Source organism: Falco cherrug, chromosome 11 (assembly GCF_023634085.1).
Source record: "Falco cherrug isolate bFalChe1 chromosome 11, bFalChe1.pri, whole genome shotgun sequence".
Classification (NCBI taxonomy): domain Eukaryota; kingdom Metazoa; phylum Chordata; class Aves; order Falconiformes; family Falconidae; genus Falco; species Falco cherrug.
Genome location: NC_073707.1, coordinates 25350723 through 25367806, shown reverse-complemented (window position 1 = coordinate 25367806; position 17084 = coordinate 25350723). Strand labels below are relative to the sequence as shown.

General features: G+C 39.8%; 1 protein-coding gene across 5 annotated transcripts in view; it reads right to left on the bottom strand.

The window, feature by feature from the left end:
• GNB4 (G protein subunit beta 4) overlaps positions 1 to 17084 on the bottom strand; it is a 78114-nt gene that overhangs the window by 6155 nt on the left and 54875 nt on the right. For 4 of the 5 annotated variants that reach the window (XM_055723934.1, XM_055723936.1, XM_055723932.1 and 1 more), the window contains 8 exons: positions 9440 to 9536; positions 4942 to 4980; positions 4147 to 4253; positions 3120 to 3183; positions 2125 to 2287; positions 1863 to 1929; positions 1522 to 1723; positions 85 to 301 (listed from right to left, as the gene is read on the bottom strand). In XM_055723934.1, coding sequence (XP_055579909.1) covers positions 85 to 301; positions 1522 to 1723; positions 1863 to 1929; positions 2125 to 2287; positions 3120 to 3183; positions 4147 to 4253; positions 4942 to 4980; positions 9440 to 9496 — 916 coding nt within the window. In that variant the 5' untranslated portion in view covers positions 9497 to 9536. Of the gene's footprint in view, positions 1 to 84; positions 302 to 1521; positions 1724 to 1862; positions 1930 to 2124; positions 2288 to 3119; positions 3184 to 4146; positions 4254 to 4941; positions 4981 to 9439; positions 9537 to 11358; positions 11513 to 17084 lie in introns of those variants that run through there. The other variant, XM_055723935.1, reaches the window with a different exon arrangement.

Sequence of the window (17084 nt, the reverse complement as noted above, 5' to 3'; positions counted from 1 at the left end):
CAGCACCGGCAATGAACTGGCCGTGCATTTTCCATAGATTTTGAATATCTACCTGCTGCTAAGGAAATAGAAACGCATACTGACCTGCCCTCTCCCCTTTCAGAGTATCCCACACATTGCAGTTGAAGTCATCGTAACCTGCTAGCAAGAGGCGACCGCTTTTTGAGAAGGCTACAGAAGTGATCCCGCAGATGATATTGTCGTGTGAATACATCATTAATTCCTGATCTGCACGTAGGTCAAAGAGGCGGCAAGTGGCATCATCAGATCCAGTGGCAAATGCATGTCCATTAGGGAAAAACTGAAAGTTTTAATTAAGAGACAGGAGTTTGACACTAGAAAAATATGATGTTCACACAGTATTTCAAAAATCATCACAGGATAATTTTGCCAGGGTGACCAGGTAAAGGCAGAATGATGTATTTAAAAAAAAAAAAAATTCTGCATGGTAAAAAAATGCAGATACACAGTTATGCAATGGAACACTTCTAGAGGAGTAGTAACACCTGAATGTCTGCAATTTTACCCAGACAGTTCCCTGCATGTGGAGTAACAGGAGTTAAAGAGGATGCAACTAACTCCTACAAATGAAGCAAAATGCAGTACGTGCATCCTGGCTGTGGGCCAGGAAGACCTGGCTGAAGTGGCACACAGTGTTCCATCCCGAGCTGGTCGGTCACATTGGCTCAGTCAAGATAGAAGAAAGCAAGCAATTCAATTTCCAAAAAACCTACTCCAGATCAGTCATTCTTACAACAGCCGTATTGACTGAGATGGGGCTGAAAAGGGCTCAAGACATGTCAGGACTCAGGTCTAAGTATAGGAACCGCATTTTTCTACTGGTCATGCTTTTGGTATTTTCTCAGCCTTAATAATTTTTCATGTTTATCAAAAACAGATGCAGCTTAGACTTAAGATTTCATTCCCTATTTATCAGAACTGGTATCTTGAAGATCAGAACATAGTGTTACTATGACAGAGAGGAAATATAGTCCAGTTTATAAATATTACAAAATTATTCCAGGGATGAATATTCAACATAAGCGCCGATTTTAAAATTGCCTTCCAGAATATTTTGCTCTTTTCGACAAAAAAATATCAAGTACACTTTCATTCAACAAAAAGCTTTAAGATGAAGATGCTTGGCTGTTTTGCTCCCCCTCAGTATCTCTCATTTATCTACAATTTTCAGTTTTTAACTCGTTGCCACACTGCAAAACATTTCCCTCCTCCATTCTTTGTTTCCTAAAAAAAGTAGGGTCTGTTATTGAACAAAACCAGCTGAAACTATTCCAAGAACAGTTCAATGCATCACAGATGACAGTAGTAATAACTCAGTTATAAACTAGATCGTAAGTTATTAGACAACCTTCTTCATTACATACAATTTAACGTCTCAACCCTAACAAAGTTAATTGATTTTAAATCAAGGTAAGCCAGCAGACTATAAGCTGAATTCACGCAACTATAGCATTCATCCTCCCCCTTTCTTCCCATGTGGAAATACAAATGATCACTTACACAAACTGCATTAATATCTGACACATGCCCTGTGAACGACTGCCTGCACATTCCATCCCGAATATCCCAAAGCTTCGAGGAGGCATCACAGGCACCCGAAACAAAAGTCCTCATATCTGGACTTAGAGAGAGACTCATCACATCGCCAGTATGCCCAGTGAATGTGGTGGTCTGTTGACCAGTTTCAATATCCCACAGAGCGCTGCAGATAAAGCAACAACGTTAACACCATGTACGTGGTCATTCCAAGAGTTTAAGTTTTACATACAAATTAAGGCAGGGGGGGAGGGGGAGGGAAGAAGAGTTGGGGGGGAAAAGGCCAACAGAGTTCAAAAACTCACCAGGTGGTGTCTCCTGAGCTAGTGACAATTTGGTTGTCATCTAGAAAGCGACAACAGGACAAGTATCCTAAAAATAAAAGTTATGTTCGTTTCAGACCCTGGAGTAATAACTGAGGTTTAAAATCCAAAAGCAACGATTAAAGCTCCCCCACAGCTAGTCTGTAACCAACAACACTATGTCACAGGTCACAACACACCTCAACGTGACACTGTTTCATTTGATGCGACAGAAAACCAAAGCTGAAGCAAGAATATGGCTGACCTGTGTGCCCTGGCAGCTCCCGGCTCACTCTGACATTGCCCTCTCTGGTTTTTAAGTTGTATATGGAACAGATGTTGTCCAATCCACCACAAGCAACGTAGTTTCCAGACGGTGCGTACGCGCAAGTCATCACCCAGGAGGATCTCAAAGGAATGGCATGCATCTTCAGAAAGACAAAGCTCATGAATGCTATGTCACATGTCAGCTTCCAGTTTTCACTGGGGTCATTCTTACCAGTTAATGAATTAGAGCAGATTGAACACACCAAGCAGACGGTGGTACTGTAATTTTCAGTAGTCTGATTTTATAACATATTACAACTAATTTCATATTTATACATACATACATACCAGGATGAAAAATGCCAGTAGTTTCCAGGATAGATATACGGAACTTCAGTACGTTATCTAACAGCAAAGCTATTCTAAACTTAAAACATTTCCAGCATTTCCTTATTCTGCTTAGATTTCTTTGTCCAATTCTGTATCTCTGAACTACAGGTTATAAAATGGGATGGTTGCACCCACGGAGACTGGACATTTACAGAAACAGATGACCACTCCACGCTTTACCTAAGCTTTTCTCATTTAACAGCTTTTTCTTTTTTTGCCTTTTTTTTTTCCTCCTCCTCCTTCTCTGCCCTCAAAAGCAAAGCACTCTTGTAAATTCTGAGGTTATGTATTTCTACAATACAAAACTCAATTCGTTTTAGAAACACCACCACACAGGCAGAGAGCAACAGCTAAAAGCAACTGCACTAGCAAATTAAGAGTGCAGATGTTACGTATTACCTAGAACTATTGCTTCTGAGACACAGCCTACAACATGCCACTAGTAGTCATCAGCCAGTCGTGAAAGGAAAAATAAAATGACATCTGAATTAGAAAAGACTGCTTCTTTCCATTTTTGCCTTGCAACCATAGGAAAAAAATAGAAGTCCCCTCACACATACAAATTATGCATGAATTATTGATATGGATTATAAATAACTCTACCTTATTTGTTGTATAACTATCCCAAATAATTAATTTTCCATCTTGAGAAGCACTGACTAGTAGCCTAAATAGAAACACAAAATAAAATATATTAACATGTAAAACAAAAACATTATCTCAATATAGACATACATCATACATGGTTACCAAGTGATTCAGAAATTTCTTAATTCCTTTACTACCCTCTGGTTGGGTTTTTCTGGGGGGTAGAAGCATTTATTGGGAAAAATCTGCAAAGATCTACATATTACCTGACTGAAGAATCACGTGTCCACAGGGACTCATTATTAACAATGGACAAAACCTAACAACTTTCCAAAACAATGTTCTATGAACTCTCTCCACAGCTGCTTTTATTTTTCATATACTAATATTTTAACTACATAGCTACATAAAAATAAACAAGAAATTTAGGGGAAAATAAGATTTATTTTGAGAACAGACTTTAGATGTATTTCTTTCTGGACTACATGACAGAGAACAGACCATGAGGCACTGTTAACACCTGACCATCGGTCACTCCAAAGGCAGCATAACAAAACTCCCTCATAGAAGCCAAGTAACTTTTTCCACTATGTACAGAAGGATCTTTCTTCAATAAAACAAAACTTGTCCATAAATTTTTTAAATCTCTTACCACAGAAGTTACATAATTACTCAACATCTTGAAAAATACGTTCTCCAGCATTCCAAAAATACGCCCCACCACATAACCTCCTCTGCTTAAACTGACTCCAAGAATTCAGTCACAACTAAAAGAAGGAAAAGGCAAAATGTCTGTGGCCAGAACAAGCAAAGTCCCTCTCCTGTCTAATCAAGGCTTCTGTAGGACCACTATGCAATCCTCACTGGTTTTAAAAAGGCAAACTGTAACTAAAGACAAAAAAAACCATCAGCTGTGGTCTATGATCTCCTTGCAAGGGCACCAACACCATACCATACGGCTCCCAAAACCTGATACTAATTTGAATTTGACAATCCGATTTCTAACCCTTAAACTGCAGGTTTAAGAGTCACTTGTACAAACCTTGAGTCCGATCCCCAGTGCATAGCGTAGATTTTGGCTAAGTGACCTCTAAGCGTACGCCTTGTTCGCATTTGAATCCGACCCACTGAGTCCAGACTTGTCGTGATCTAAAAATAAATAAAACAAACCCCTGAGATACTGAGAACTATTTTTAATATAAAGATAACAATATATTTGAACTTTGATAGAAAATAATCTATCTTGGCAAGCAACATTTTAAAAAAACAAAAAGGATACTAGCGTACAAACCAGGATTAGGTCCATACAACACTGAGGAAAACAGATTTTACAAAAGACAGATACACTTCACAATGGCTATACCTGAAACTTCAGAAAGCTTTTTTTTAAGTACTACTATGTAATACTGAGGCTATTTCAGATTATCTGTACAGTTATCAATTAAAACCAATTGAAGAAAGTGCTCCAGTATTTACTGCTCCATTACTTTTTAAAGCATGGCAGAACTTTAAATGCAAAATACTTCTGTTTCCAAAATACACCTAAAAGACATTTAAATCTTTCCAAATACACTAAACACACTATTTAAAAGGTAAACTGGAAGCAGGACCCATTAAGACGGTGGGGGCTTTTTTGACTGCTTAGGGTTTTTTGCTGCTTTATTTGTTTTTTTGGTGAGGTGGTTCTGTTTTGTTTTAAATAGCTGCATAAATACACAACACATTTCCAAAGGTTTCTTTCAGTTACTAAATAAACGTGTTACATTCATAAATTGCAGGGAATTTTATTTTTTTTATATAGCAAGTTAACAGTCTGTACACAGAATCAAGAACATACCTGAGCAAGAGTTGTGTCACTACACGCTTTCCTTGCATCCTGAAACAAAAGAACGGAACAATTTAAATCTAAAAGGCAACAACGAGCATCACCTGCGAGAATGTGTCTACAGGGCACACTCAAAAAGCCACAATCCAACAACTTACACGCCAATAGGCCTTCTGCCACCCTAATATGTTTTATTGTCCAAGGAATCTAAAGCACTGGCACACAAGCTAGGGGTAGTGGAAGAAGAGGGACTTAAGAAGGACCGTGCCCCAGCAACCTTTGAGCCTCCCTTTCTACAGAACAGGTGATTCAAAGGCACTTGGAGCCACCCTTAAGTCCCAGCGCCTACCCTCTTCCCTGGTGTGGATGCGCTTGCTCAGGGTGTGCTGAGCACCAAGGGAAGAACTGATCCACCTGAAAAAGCAACCACATGTTATACATGATTAGCAAGCTCTGCGCTACACGAGGCTCCTGCACTACCCCCCTTGCCATCGCAGGCGTGACAATGCTAACGATGAGAGGCAGGCTGAAAATTAACAGGCAGGACCTGGAGAGCAGGACAGACTGCAGGCTTACTGAAACTGCTGATGCACTTCATACAAAATGAAGGGGAAAAAAGCCAGTCAGCTAACACCCTCATTCATTTCATAGAATGGATGGTGCTCAGGTGTCCATACAGACACTCTGTCTTTTTGTCATTGAGACACTACAGACATATGACTTACTTTCTGCACATTATTCAACCCCATCTAGAAGACAGACTTGACTTTTGTTTGTATTATCGGAGTAACAGACTGGACACCTGACACAGGTCACCACCACTGAGCCCACTTTGCAACACTCCAATTTTGCAAAACCTGGTTTTAGTTACAACTGCAACTGCTCTGCACTCCTGCAACTCAGGCTCCCATTTTCAAAACACAAAATCAGGCTCACAGTCAGCAACAACTTCTGAGAAGCACGGTTTAAAATAATTGGCTTAAAATCATACGGGAACTCTATAGCGCAAGTTAGAGATAAAACTATCAATGGCAGTACTGAAGGATCCAGCCACAAGACCCTCTCTAACCCCCTGCAATTTTTCCAAATACCTTCCAACTTCTGTAACCAATGCAGCAGGCATCCCACAAACAACGGGTGGCTGCCTTCACCGCTAATTTGTGTGTGTGTATCCCAAGAAAGCATTCAATCTGTGTACTAATGGCAATGCTTTCTTTGAGGGGAGGAACGGAAACATTTACTCACACGTTTTGGAACTGCATCAACACATTCAGACTAGGATCTTAAAATTTTTCAAGCTCTTGCTTGACAGTTACTTGATTTTGCAACTGTAACCCTTTTCCAGTGTCTGTTTATTTTGACCACCCTTTATAGCTTTCCTCCCAGAAAGCAAGCCTAAGAGTGGATTAAGTCATCACAACTTATTTTTAAAATGTCTGAACTGTAGAAATATTTATAAAATGTTGACGTCTGGAATCAGGAGCGATTTAAAATACCAGAGCAGCAAATCCCCTAGTACTCAGGACTTCTTTCATCCACAGGAAGAAATACACTGGATTTTAAACAACTTTAGATGTTTAGTTTAGCTGAAATACTTGAAGATGTTAAACATAAAACAAATTCTGAATGCAGTCTAAATGAAACAAAGCAATTTTTCTTAAAGGAAGAGCTATTACCAATGCCTATACTTGAGGCTGTCTAATACTTGCCATACAATTGGCAAAGTTGCAGGAAAAGCAAATTTTCAACAGGCTATTTTATTTCTCACATTTTAACTGTCATTTCTATGTATGCATTATCGTAACAGAATCATTAGTGTCATAACATAAAAAAGCTCCTCTATGCAATTGTAATTTTTTTTCAGTTCATGCAGTAGACAATGCAGAATTTGTGAGAAAAATCTGCTTCATCGATTTGCAGCCCCCACAATTTCCTAGCACGCACACTTAAGATGTAATTTTTTCTCCTCAAAACTGTATATATTTTTTAGAATATAGTCTTTATTTGTTCAAAACATCATTCAATTTCAAGTCACACTGTGCCAAGTATGCAACACTTCCAAAAATCATATCCTGAATTTAAATTCTCAAAGTGTGGACATGCATCACATAGGAGCTTTATTATAGACAGAACTGGGAATCAACTTTAACCATAAAACCATCCTGCGATCAAACAGTTCATTGTTCACTGATGTTTCAAACTTCCTGCATTGAAAATACACGCAGTCTTACTTTATCTCTCCAGCATAGTCTATCTGTGTACAGAATAGAGCTACAGCTGTAGTAACTGCATGGGGAGGCAAAGGTACTCTCACATCACCTGGATATTGAAAAAAAATAAAAATTCATTAAACATTTATAAAATGTTGCAGACTACAAAGTCTATTGGGAAACTGACAGCTGTGCATCACAGTCTACTCTGCTTTAGGAAGCTGCTAAGTACAATCTTATCTGGACCTGGCTTATAACCACACAGCTGATTTTTCATTAATATATTGATAAGAGAAAATATCTGGCAAAATCCAAGAGTTGTTTACAACTAAGACAGCAAAATGCTTGCTATATACATATAACATCAAATGCTGTCTGTTAGTGACCTCACCTCTTTTTAGGACTGCATGAAAAATAATTCCTGGAAATTATCAATCCACTAGATATCCCACACACTTTTTTAAAAATACCCTTTTTTTGGTTTTTTGTTTTAGATTCTGTATCTATCCCTCTTACTATCTCAAACAAAACACCTACTTATTAAATAATTGCATAGTTTCTTTCTAAGAAAAATAAGTAGTCACCTATACAAACATGAAACTGAATTATTTGGTCAGAAAGTGTCTTGAATATTAAGTAATCGGGTATATAAGTGAAAAATACTTAACTTGAATATTAAGTATTTTTAATTACATATTAATCTGAAGTTAAAATTAGGCTTAAGGTATCCAACACTGTACCCGAAAGACTCCAATAGCAATAGCCATGGTTACTCACGGTTACTCAGCTACCTCTGTATAGTTCTACTTAAAATTTTGGGTGGTAAGTGTTACAAGGGAAATGTAAAATTGACCTAAAGACACAAAATGGAGTTCCTCTACAAAGGGCCTTATACAATCAGATTTTTATGCTCCAAAATTAAAAAAGCAAACACTCCTGCAACACAGCCTAGCTCTCTCATTTGCCTAGTATCTCTTTCTTCACACAACACAATTTTGCATAAAACCAGATGGATTCATTACTAAGACTGAATTAAGACTAACTGGCTCACCCCAATGTAATGTAAAGAGGAAGTATTTACACATCAGGCAGAGGAAGAACTGTAAAATGATGTATACCTTTTATTTGTGCAATGCCATAATAAAGCTTAAATGTAAGAAAAAGCATTTTAAACTAAAATTTATTTGCATACCTCTACAGAGCTGCCAGAAGGGATACTCAGTGCCACAACACTGACCGATCCTCCCCTTGCGTTTCATTAGTGTATTAAGTGACAATGACAGGACAGAGAGCTCTTCTTGGATGACACTGAATGAGCAGCCGTGAAATCAACATTTGCCCCCAACACAATTACTAACACATGAAGTGTGTTTACCACATGGCTGATACTGATCAGCAGCCTAACATCCACTGCACTAAGCAGCAGAACACCACAAAACAACTGCTGCCAGCAGATGCCACACTAAAAAAGTCAGTGTGCATGCAACACATTCTAAAGAAGCCTGTAGTTTTAGCCGATAGGGAAGTTTGCAAATAAGGCACTCCCAGATAAATCAGATTTATGAATGCTTCATGTTTAGGAAAAGGAAATTTTGATGAAGAATAAACAAGACTTTGAAGATCATTATTATGCTTTGTACTTTTCTCTCTACTGAAAACTGCATCACTGAAATATACACACATGTTGCAATAGGTTCCTGGAAAACTGGCTTTGGGCATGACAGCTCACACTTGGCTTATCTTGGATGAGTAATTTCAATCAACAAAAAAATCAGCACATATGGGGGATCCCCATTTTTGAAAAAAAAAAAAAAAAAAAAAAAAAAAAAGAATTCAACAGGAAGCAAAGAAATAGGGCTTGTAGAAATGTCATCCACCCCTGGAAGGTTTTTCTCTCACGCTCCATGCTTTGAGCTGCATGCTTATCAAGAGCAGCAGCACAGAGGTCTCTTTTAGCCCAGAAACAATCTTTTCTAATACCCTTAACCCCAGTTTGTCCTGCCTAGGTTCTAGAAGTTTGCTGCTCCCCCCCCTTTTTTTTTTAATCCAAAATTAAAAAAATGTGCTGACACACATACACTCCTACTAACATCACAGCAAACTTCAATAGGAAATGTTTTGTTCAAGAAATGCATTTCATTATACCAATGGCTTGCTTTTCTGATTTTTAAATAAATATTCCTAAAATATTTCAAGCTCTGCACAATTTAAAGTGCAGCAAGTAATAGATGTGATCTCTACGCTTTACTCCTTTAAAGGAGGAACTAAATCATGAAAAATAAGCTATTAGCAATTCTTACTCTGATTTGATTTCGCAGCTGCTCTGCCTCCTGCCGTAACTGTTCCAGCTCACTCATCTTCAGTCTCTATTTCTCACGCTCCACTGGTAAAGAAAACCTGCCAATAAGAGAGAAAAAAAGTAAGTTTCAGTACCACTTTCTCTTTTGTTAAAAAACAAAACACCCCCCCTTGAACCTATACATAATTAGTCTGCCTCCAGAAAGGCTTCCAAAGAGATAGTCCTTTTAGCACACTAATAAATTTAGCAAGACCTAAGTTATTCCAGTTCCTGAATTACCATGAAAAGCAGAGTTAGATGAAGCCTGTTTTGAATATAGAAGCAACTGTTAACAGAACCACCCACTGTACTTTAAAAAACTGTTCCTGAATGCATTTGTAGCACCACTCCTCTCACCCAGCCAGAAACCTCGGTCCGTCTTCACCCCCAGGTGGCAACAGAGAGCAAAGACTGCAGCGGCCGCCCGCAGCATTCCCCTTCCGCCGCGGCGGCGCTATGATACAAGCACCTCCGCACATGGCATCCAAGGCAGGTTTTGTTTTAATTAAAGACTGACAATTTTGAATACTAGACTGCAGCTGAAACAGCAGGCCCTCCACATTTTTTTTCCATATTTTCCTTGGGCAAGACAAGACGGTGTTTTCATTTCAAAAGCACCCACACAGTGAGAAGGGACAGTAAAGACCAAACCATCCCTGCAAATATCCTCACGCTGGTACAGCACACGGCAGCCCAAGGTGGTTCTCATCTGAATGAGGATTCAAGGCAACCTCAATAAAGAGATCAATAAACAGTCAGACCGCATGCAACACCACACTTTCAGGTTAGCATTTTTTTTTCCATTCAGATTTTGCATCTGATTTTTTCAGTGTGTTGAACAGCTTCCTCAGATCAATTTTCCTCTTTAACCTCAGTACAGCAGTGCAGCCAAACACCCCTACAGAGACCTCTTAAGTCTATTCACATAGACATAAACTTCAATATCCCTGCAGCAAAAGTAAAATAAGCTAGTAGCTTGCTCACAAACAAGCCAGGCACTTGTTTGTATTTTTTTCATGATAGAAAAAGCACACCAGAATGGTGGGTAGTGGTGGTCCCACTACATGATCCAAGAAGCCCAAAACACTTCTAGTTAATAGAAGAAAAAAGTCAGACTACTACTCACAAAATGAAAACTGAGGGAGGAAGACCTAGACCTCCAGGGAAACCCCTTGATTTGGTCTAGCTACTGGTTCTTTGTAGTTCAGTAGTGATGTGTTCTAAAAGACAGACTTTGGAAAGCTTTTTTCCATCTATAAAACACAGTACTTCATAGATGCAGAGCGAAAAAGTTTTGGTTCAAAGTAACTTATTAATAAGACAACCATCCTTGGACTAACAGCTTACACAAGTGTTTAAGAGCTACGAAACTTCTCACTACTCAATAATCTATTTACTCTTCCTTTCAACCTGAACCTCCATGCTTCCCACAGGTATCACTGCAAAATCTATTTCAGAATGAACTCCAGCACATGCGAACCGGATCATCTCCAAATCCAAACACACCCTAATCAGTAAGAGCACAATGGTGACACAGAAGGCGTAACTATTATTTTCAGTTATACATAAGCAAAGTGTGAAGTTCACACTTTTCCCTTCCTTAAACCTACGCTCTATTCAACTACAAAGACATCATAATATGTGAATACTCTAGGAGACCACTTGATTTACTCTCATCTTCCTATTTCAGAAGCCCAGACCATTGCTTAATGCACAGCAGACATAAAATAGAAGTCATCAACACTAATGCCTGATTTAAAAAAAACCCAAGCATTAAAATTGAGCATTAAAAATATCACTTTAGCATTCACACTAATCACATGCCTTTACAGTCTATCAAGTTTAGTTACAATCTTAATACATTTAATTGGAATACCATACCTCTATGAAATATAGCTCATTTTTGGTTCCAACGTTATCAAATTATCCTTCTCAGCATGTTTTTTCCTTTTTTTGTTCTAGAACCTACACAAAGGTAACACAGCCAAAACAACACACTCAAAGGTCTAAATCAAGCCAGCCGTGATGCCTGCCAATCTGTCAGTAGTCTTGTGTGCTATTTTTAACAGAAGATAAAGATTCCTAACAGAGAAGTTGATGCATCTCTAATTTTCTGAGAAGGGAAGTCAGCTTCTGTCCTGTGATGTGCCACACACTTCACTGCTCTGTAAACACCAACTTCAACACACAAAATAATTGATCATAAAGAATGTGACATTACTATTCAACTGGAAGCACGTACAGCTGGTCACAAGTAGCTGAAGTTAGGGCATTTTTTTATTGATAGGTAAAACTGTGAGCATATTAGAAAATTAGCTGTGGCATTGCACTGGCACTCAAAGACCAGCAATGGCTACCCTGCATCTCAACCATAAAGTCTGTGTTAATGACTTTAATGTCATTCTTATCAGTACTGTTCATCACCAATGCCATTTCTATATCACCCTGTACCAGCAGCTGAACAGCTTTAAATCATGTTACACCTGTGCAAGTTCCTACATGGACAAAATGCAGCTTACGAAGCCTTCTCACCCACCCGCCTGCAGCTTAAAAATCAATTCCTAAATGAATTAAAGGACAATGTTCTTTCATACTTTTTTCAAAGTAGTAATTTACTTTTTTTTGTAGTTGAGAAGTCCTAGCAACATCAGTATGTTCCAAATTTGTGAGGTCGTTAGCATTACTGCTTAGCAGAAACGTATCAGTGGTTCAAAGTCAAGCTATACCTCAATGAATATGATGGCCTCCAAGCCAGCACACATTTTCACAAAAACTAGATTCAGTTTAGAACTGCGTTATTCTAGCTTTAAGCATTAAAGTTCTTTTCCAGTACACAGCTGCTGAACAGCAAACTCTGAGAAATTCTTAAGCTACATATAAACGCTGGGATACTACAGTAAACAAACTAAGTGCACACTTTAACTATAAAATTGAAGTGTATCCAACACGCTCTGTTGTACTGGCTGGCTGCAGCTCCCAATACAACTACTCGTGCGTTTGAATGATCATCCACCATAAAGTATTTAGCAGAACTGTGAGCAAAATGCTTCCACTTGAGATGTTCAAAAATTTTTAAGGGCTATTTTGAGGTGCCCACAGGAAATTACAGAAATTGAGTGGGTAAGGAGGAAGCTCTCATGGATGCCTTTCCAGATTCATGCTAACTCTTCACACAGCATCTCTGAACTCCTGTCAAACTACTGTGTGAACACTTTACTGATGACAAACTCATGACAACAATGGAGATAAGCATGTGCTTGGAATTGCACATGCAGATGCACCTCTGTTTTAATGCTTCTCATGCTACACTGACACGGTTAAAGAGAGGAAAACAGAGGAAGCCACAGTAAAGAGGTAGTTACAGGTACAGACCATTATCCAGGCTAGATTCACTTGCTGTGGTGGTGTTTTTAAATTTATCAGTGAGTTGACCAGTGAAGCAAGCAAGAACACAGAACTGAGATGGCTGGCAACAATGCCAAAGCAGAGGCTGCATCCTATAAACCGGTCCCCAGTGTGGAGAAGCAGGTCGTCACTACACCCTCAAAGTGTACTACTTCCCAGTGCTACCAGTCATCAGATAAGAAACTTGGGTTTTATCAGATTAAATGCTGGGACTACTTTTGCAGGGCTGACAGGGATCACAAAGAACAGAGGTGCTCTCTGCATTGCAATTTTCCCCCTCATACAGCAAATTACTGAGAATCTCAGTGGATTCAACTCCAACCTGTACCAGGTTACAACAGACACAGGCCGGCTCATTCTCCCCTCCAGGAAGATCAGAATACTACAGCCAGGAAGGAGCACTGCTCCACAGCCTGGAAAATTCTTAATTCTAAACATGAAGTTCCCCAGGAGTCCAGCTGTATTCTAGTCAGCCATGCACACAGTAAAGCCATCAGCTCTTGCACTTCTATGGGCAGAGTCAGGATTCCTCCTGCCATCTCAGGAGACCGGGGTTAACATAGTGTCTACCTCCCTGCCTTATTAATATTTTTAATAAACATTTAGTCAGAGAATAAATATCCTGAGTTACCTTAGATGCAGAATACCAGTGGTATCTGCTTTTCAGCATTCACAGGTAGAAACCCTGATGAAGATGCCAGATGCATCTTCAAAGGCAATTCATGATGTGCATGATGTACTTAGATGAATATCATCTGCTACAGCAAAGGGGCCTTGAGGGGATGAGCAACAGGAAGGAGAAGAACTTTTTAATACCATTGGTAGCCCGGGGGTGTACCACCACAGGACACCCAAGCAATTAGGAAACAGGGTCAAGGACACGAGATGCTTCCCATCAGAAGCAACAATACAGGCACTCATTGTGAGCAGTAACTATTGTGTAGCCAAGTGGTGCATCTTTGCCCTCATAAAAGCGATGTAATTTGCAGGCTGAACTGTACCTCAGCGCAATTTTTCCTCAGTGGACTTGTACAAGTGAATTTACTGATACCAAAATAAAGTGCCTCCTGAGGCAAAATAATTAACTAAGTCAGATTCCACAGCATATCTAGTGTCAAGAAAGCCACTGGCAGACTTGAGTGCTCCACAGATAAATTACCCCTTACACTAATCCTGATTCAGTAGCAGTATCACTTGCTAAGGGTTTAATTCTTCATTATATGGGCAGGCAGTGACAAATTACCACAGGTTCTTGTCTCCAAAGTACTTTCCCTGCAACCTGTGCACTCAAACATTGTGGCTGAAAAAACACCCTCTTCCCTGCAAAAATTCACTCCAAACACACTCGAGGACACACTGTAAGAAGATTCACCAAGCCCGGGACCTCTGTGACACCCCGGCCAGTGGCAGGGCAGGACACAGCGCCTACACAAGCTGGGACACAGGGAGTTCATCAGGCAGGGACCTGCTGACCCCACGGCACTGAGCAGAAGGCTGCTGCAGGGGCCGAGCGCCGATGCAGCTCTGGAAAGCCAGGAAATAGGCTGATATTTGCAGATTACTCAAAGCAGAATAGTCAGGCATGTAGCGATAGGAACCTTTAGTTCTGGAAAGCAGAGCTATTTCTGTCTCAGAGAAGATTACAGTTTACAAACTTAAGATGCTAAGTAATTTGGTTTCTTTAAACAAAAAAAAAACCAACAAAAAAGGGCACTGGCAAGTTTAGCTTATTCCCATGTAAAATATAGACAGGAAGGGAAAAAAAAAAAAAAAGAAAAAGAAACTAGAGTATTACCCAAATGTAAATATGTCCCTCCCCACAACAAAGCATTGCTATTTTTGTGCCAAATACAAAGATTAAAGGGACTGCAGAAAGAACAGTCTGTCTGACTGAATTCTTAAGATCTACTGAATAAAGAATTATTTAAGCAGGAATTTCACTTTGTATCAAAAAATCAGTTATTCAGAACTGAAATAAGTGTTTACCTATACTTATCAACCCAGTTTTTCAACTAATGCAGTAAGATCTCACAAGTGATCAACACACAGCAGCAGAAAGTGAGAGGAGGTTTCACATAGCTTTTGTGTGATCATCCCTACTAGTGATCACACAGGTGGCTAAACATAAGGAATGCTAAATGCAGTTCTTTACTAATTATAGGAAAAAGACACCAAAATAAACTCCAGACCTGTTTCAAGGGAGCTGTACTGGTAACTCACACACATTCAGGCTTCAGTCCACAAAACCTTTATATGCTAAAGGCACTTGTGCAAAGTCACCCGCAACTGCTGAGAGCATACGCAGGCTCTGCTGCCTCAACAGCACTGGACGATGGGGTTCTGGCCCTGAAGCTGAGCTCCAGCAGCATACACAGACTAACACTTTATATACTGAGGATGTGCCAAAAAAGATTTTGATAAAACGTTTCCTTATTTAGTGACACTAATCAAGACTTCGGCAGCTTTGTCCTCTCATTTATAGCTCCCCAAAGCCATGAATAGGGAAGAAAACCAGAGAGGTTTTGTTTCTAACAGCCTGAAGTGAATGGATTCAACATATTCAAGAACAGTTCAAAAACACTTTGACACAGCGGACGAAGCCTTACATAAAGCAAAATCTCTGCCTGCACAACAGCCATTTAAAACAATTAATGCTATACTGTAGTTACATACCTTCATATACAAAAAGTATTATAGCTGGAATTTTATGTAATGTATTTACTACGGTAGAGCTGTTTGAGGACATCACACACACTCAGCTCTCTGCTGAGGAAAGCTAAAACATTTAATGCCTTTTTTTACTGTACCTTGGCCCTATGTTGTTTCTCCTCTGCTTCTCAAAGAGACCTTACCAGCTAGTCATTCTCCCAAGAATTCTTTGTTCTGATTTGTAGCATCAGTAAACAAAGACAACAAAGCAAGGAGCTTTTATATTGGTCAACTAATACTTAAATCCAAGCAGAGAGAGGCATAAGTTGAAATAACAGCATATAAGGGCTGTAATTGTGCCATTGTGTACCTTGCTCTTTCTCTCTAACCTCTCAAACCTCTTCAGTGCATCTCCTTCCCTTCTGTATCTTTAATGTGTATTTTTGAGGGCGGTGTTAGTTGCAGAACATCTTAAGGCATTACAGTAAAGCAAGAGAGTAACAGTTAATTTTTAAAATCAGAAAACAAGCTCGGTAATCCTAACGGCACCTCTTCCTTAAGATTTTTACATTTTCATTTTCTAAGGCAGAACTGCTCATCGCTGTGATTTGCGACCCCCCGGTGCAGGTACGGAGAGCTCTCCCACATTGGGGCCGGTCTCCCCAAGAAGAAAACAGGAAGCAGCCTGGGTGTGACCTCGCTGGCTGAGGTCAGCGCTATTGTTGCACTTCTGCACATTTTGGAAATGTTTTAAAGTGATATGTCTCCATTATAGCTTTGGTACAAAAACAGGAAATAATCAACCAACGCCTCTCAAGAGGAAGGGCATTAGCAGAACTTACTTGAAACACCCATTTCTATACCAGATGCCATCCCAATTTTAAGGAACCGAAGAATGCATGTGCTCCAAATTGCATGTAGGGCTGGAAAGGAAAGGTCAGAAAAGTGACCCACAAGCAAACAGCAGATCGGTGGGATATGAAAGCAGCCTTGCCTCTTCGTGTGCCAACGTGCCCCATGCAGTTACATCACGATACCACCCCACCCACCCTGTGGCAGAAGCAGTTTCAAGCCAACAATATTGCTCCTTCCTTCCTCTGCCAGAACACCTTGCACCCCTAGACATCATATAGAAATACATGCCATTTTATACACAAACAGCTGCTTAGCTTGTGATGTTAACAGAACTTTGAAATAAGGCCCAACACATAAAAATGTTTGTCTTTACCGCAATAACCACTTGGGAGTTATTAACACAGGTAATTTGAGTCAGACAAATATAAATACATGTTCGCCTTCAGACTTCAGCATCGTATCAACTTTTAGTGTTTTTCACTAACAGAGGAGAGCAGAGGAAGCGGCAGACGGAGCGCGCCTTGCAGCAGCGCTGCTGGGTGAGAAGTCGGTGCCGATCCACCAGTGCTGCCGACACCGCGCATGCACAGCTTGCGGACATGCGAGCACACCCGCCCGGCAATCGCTCTGAACAGATCACAACACGTCTCTGCGTTTGATGACTGCTTCGATTATGATTTCCACGGAAGACAAACAGA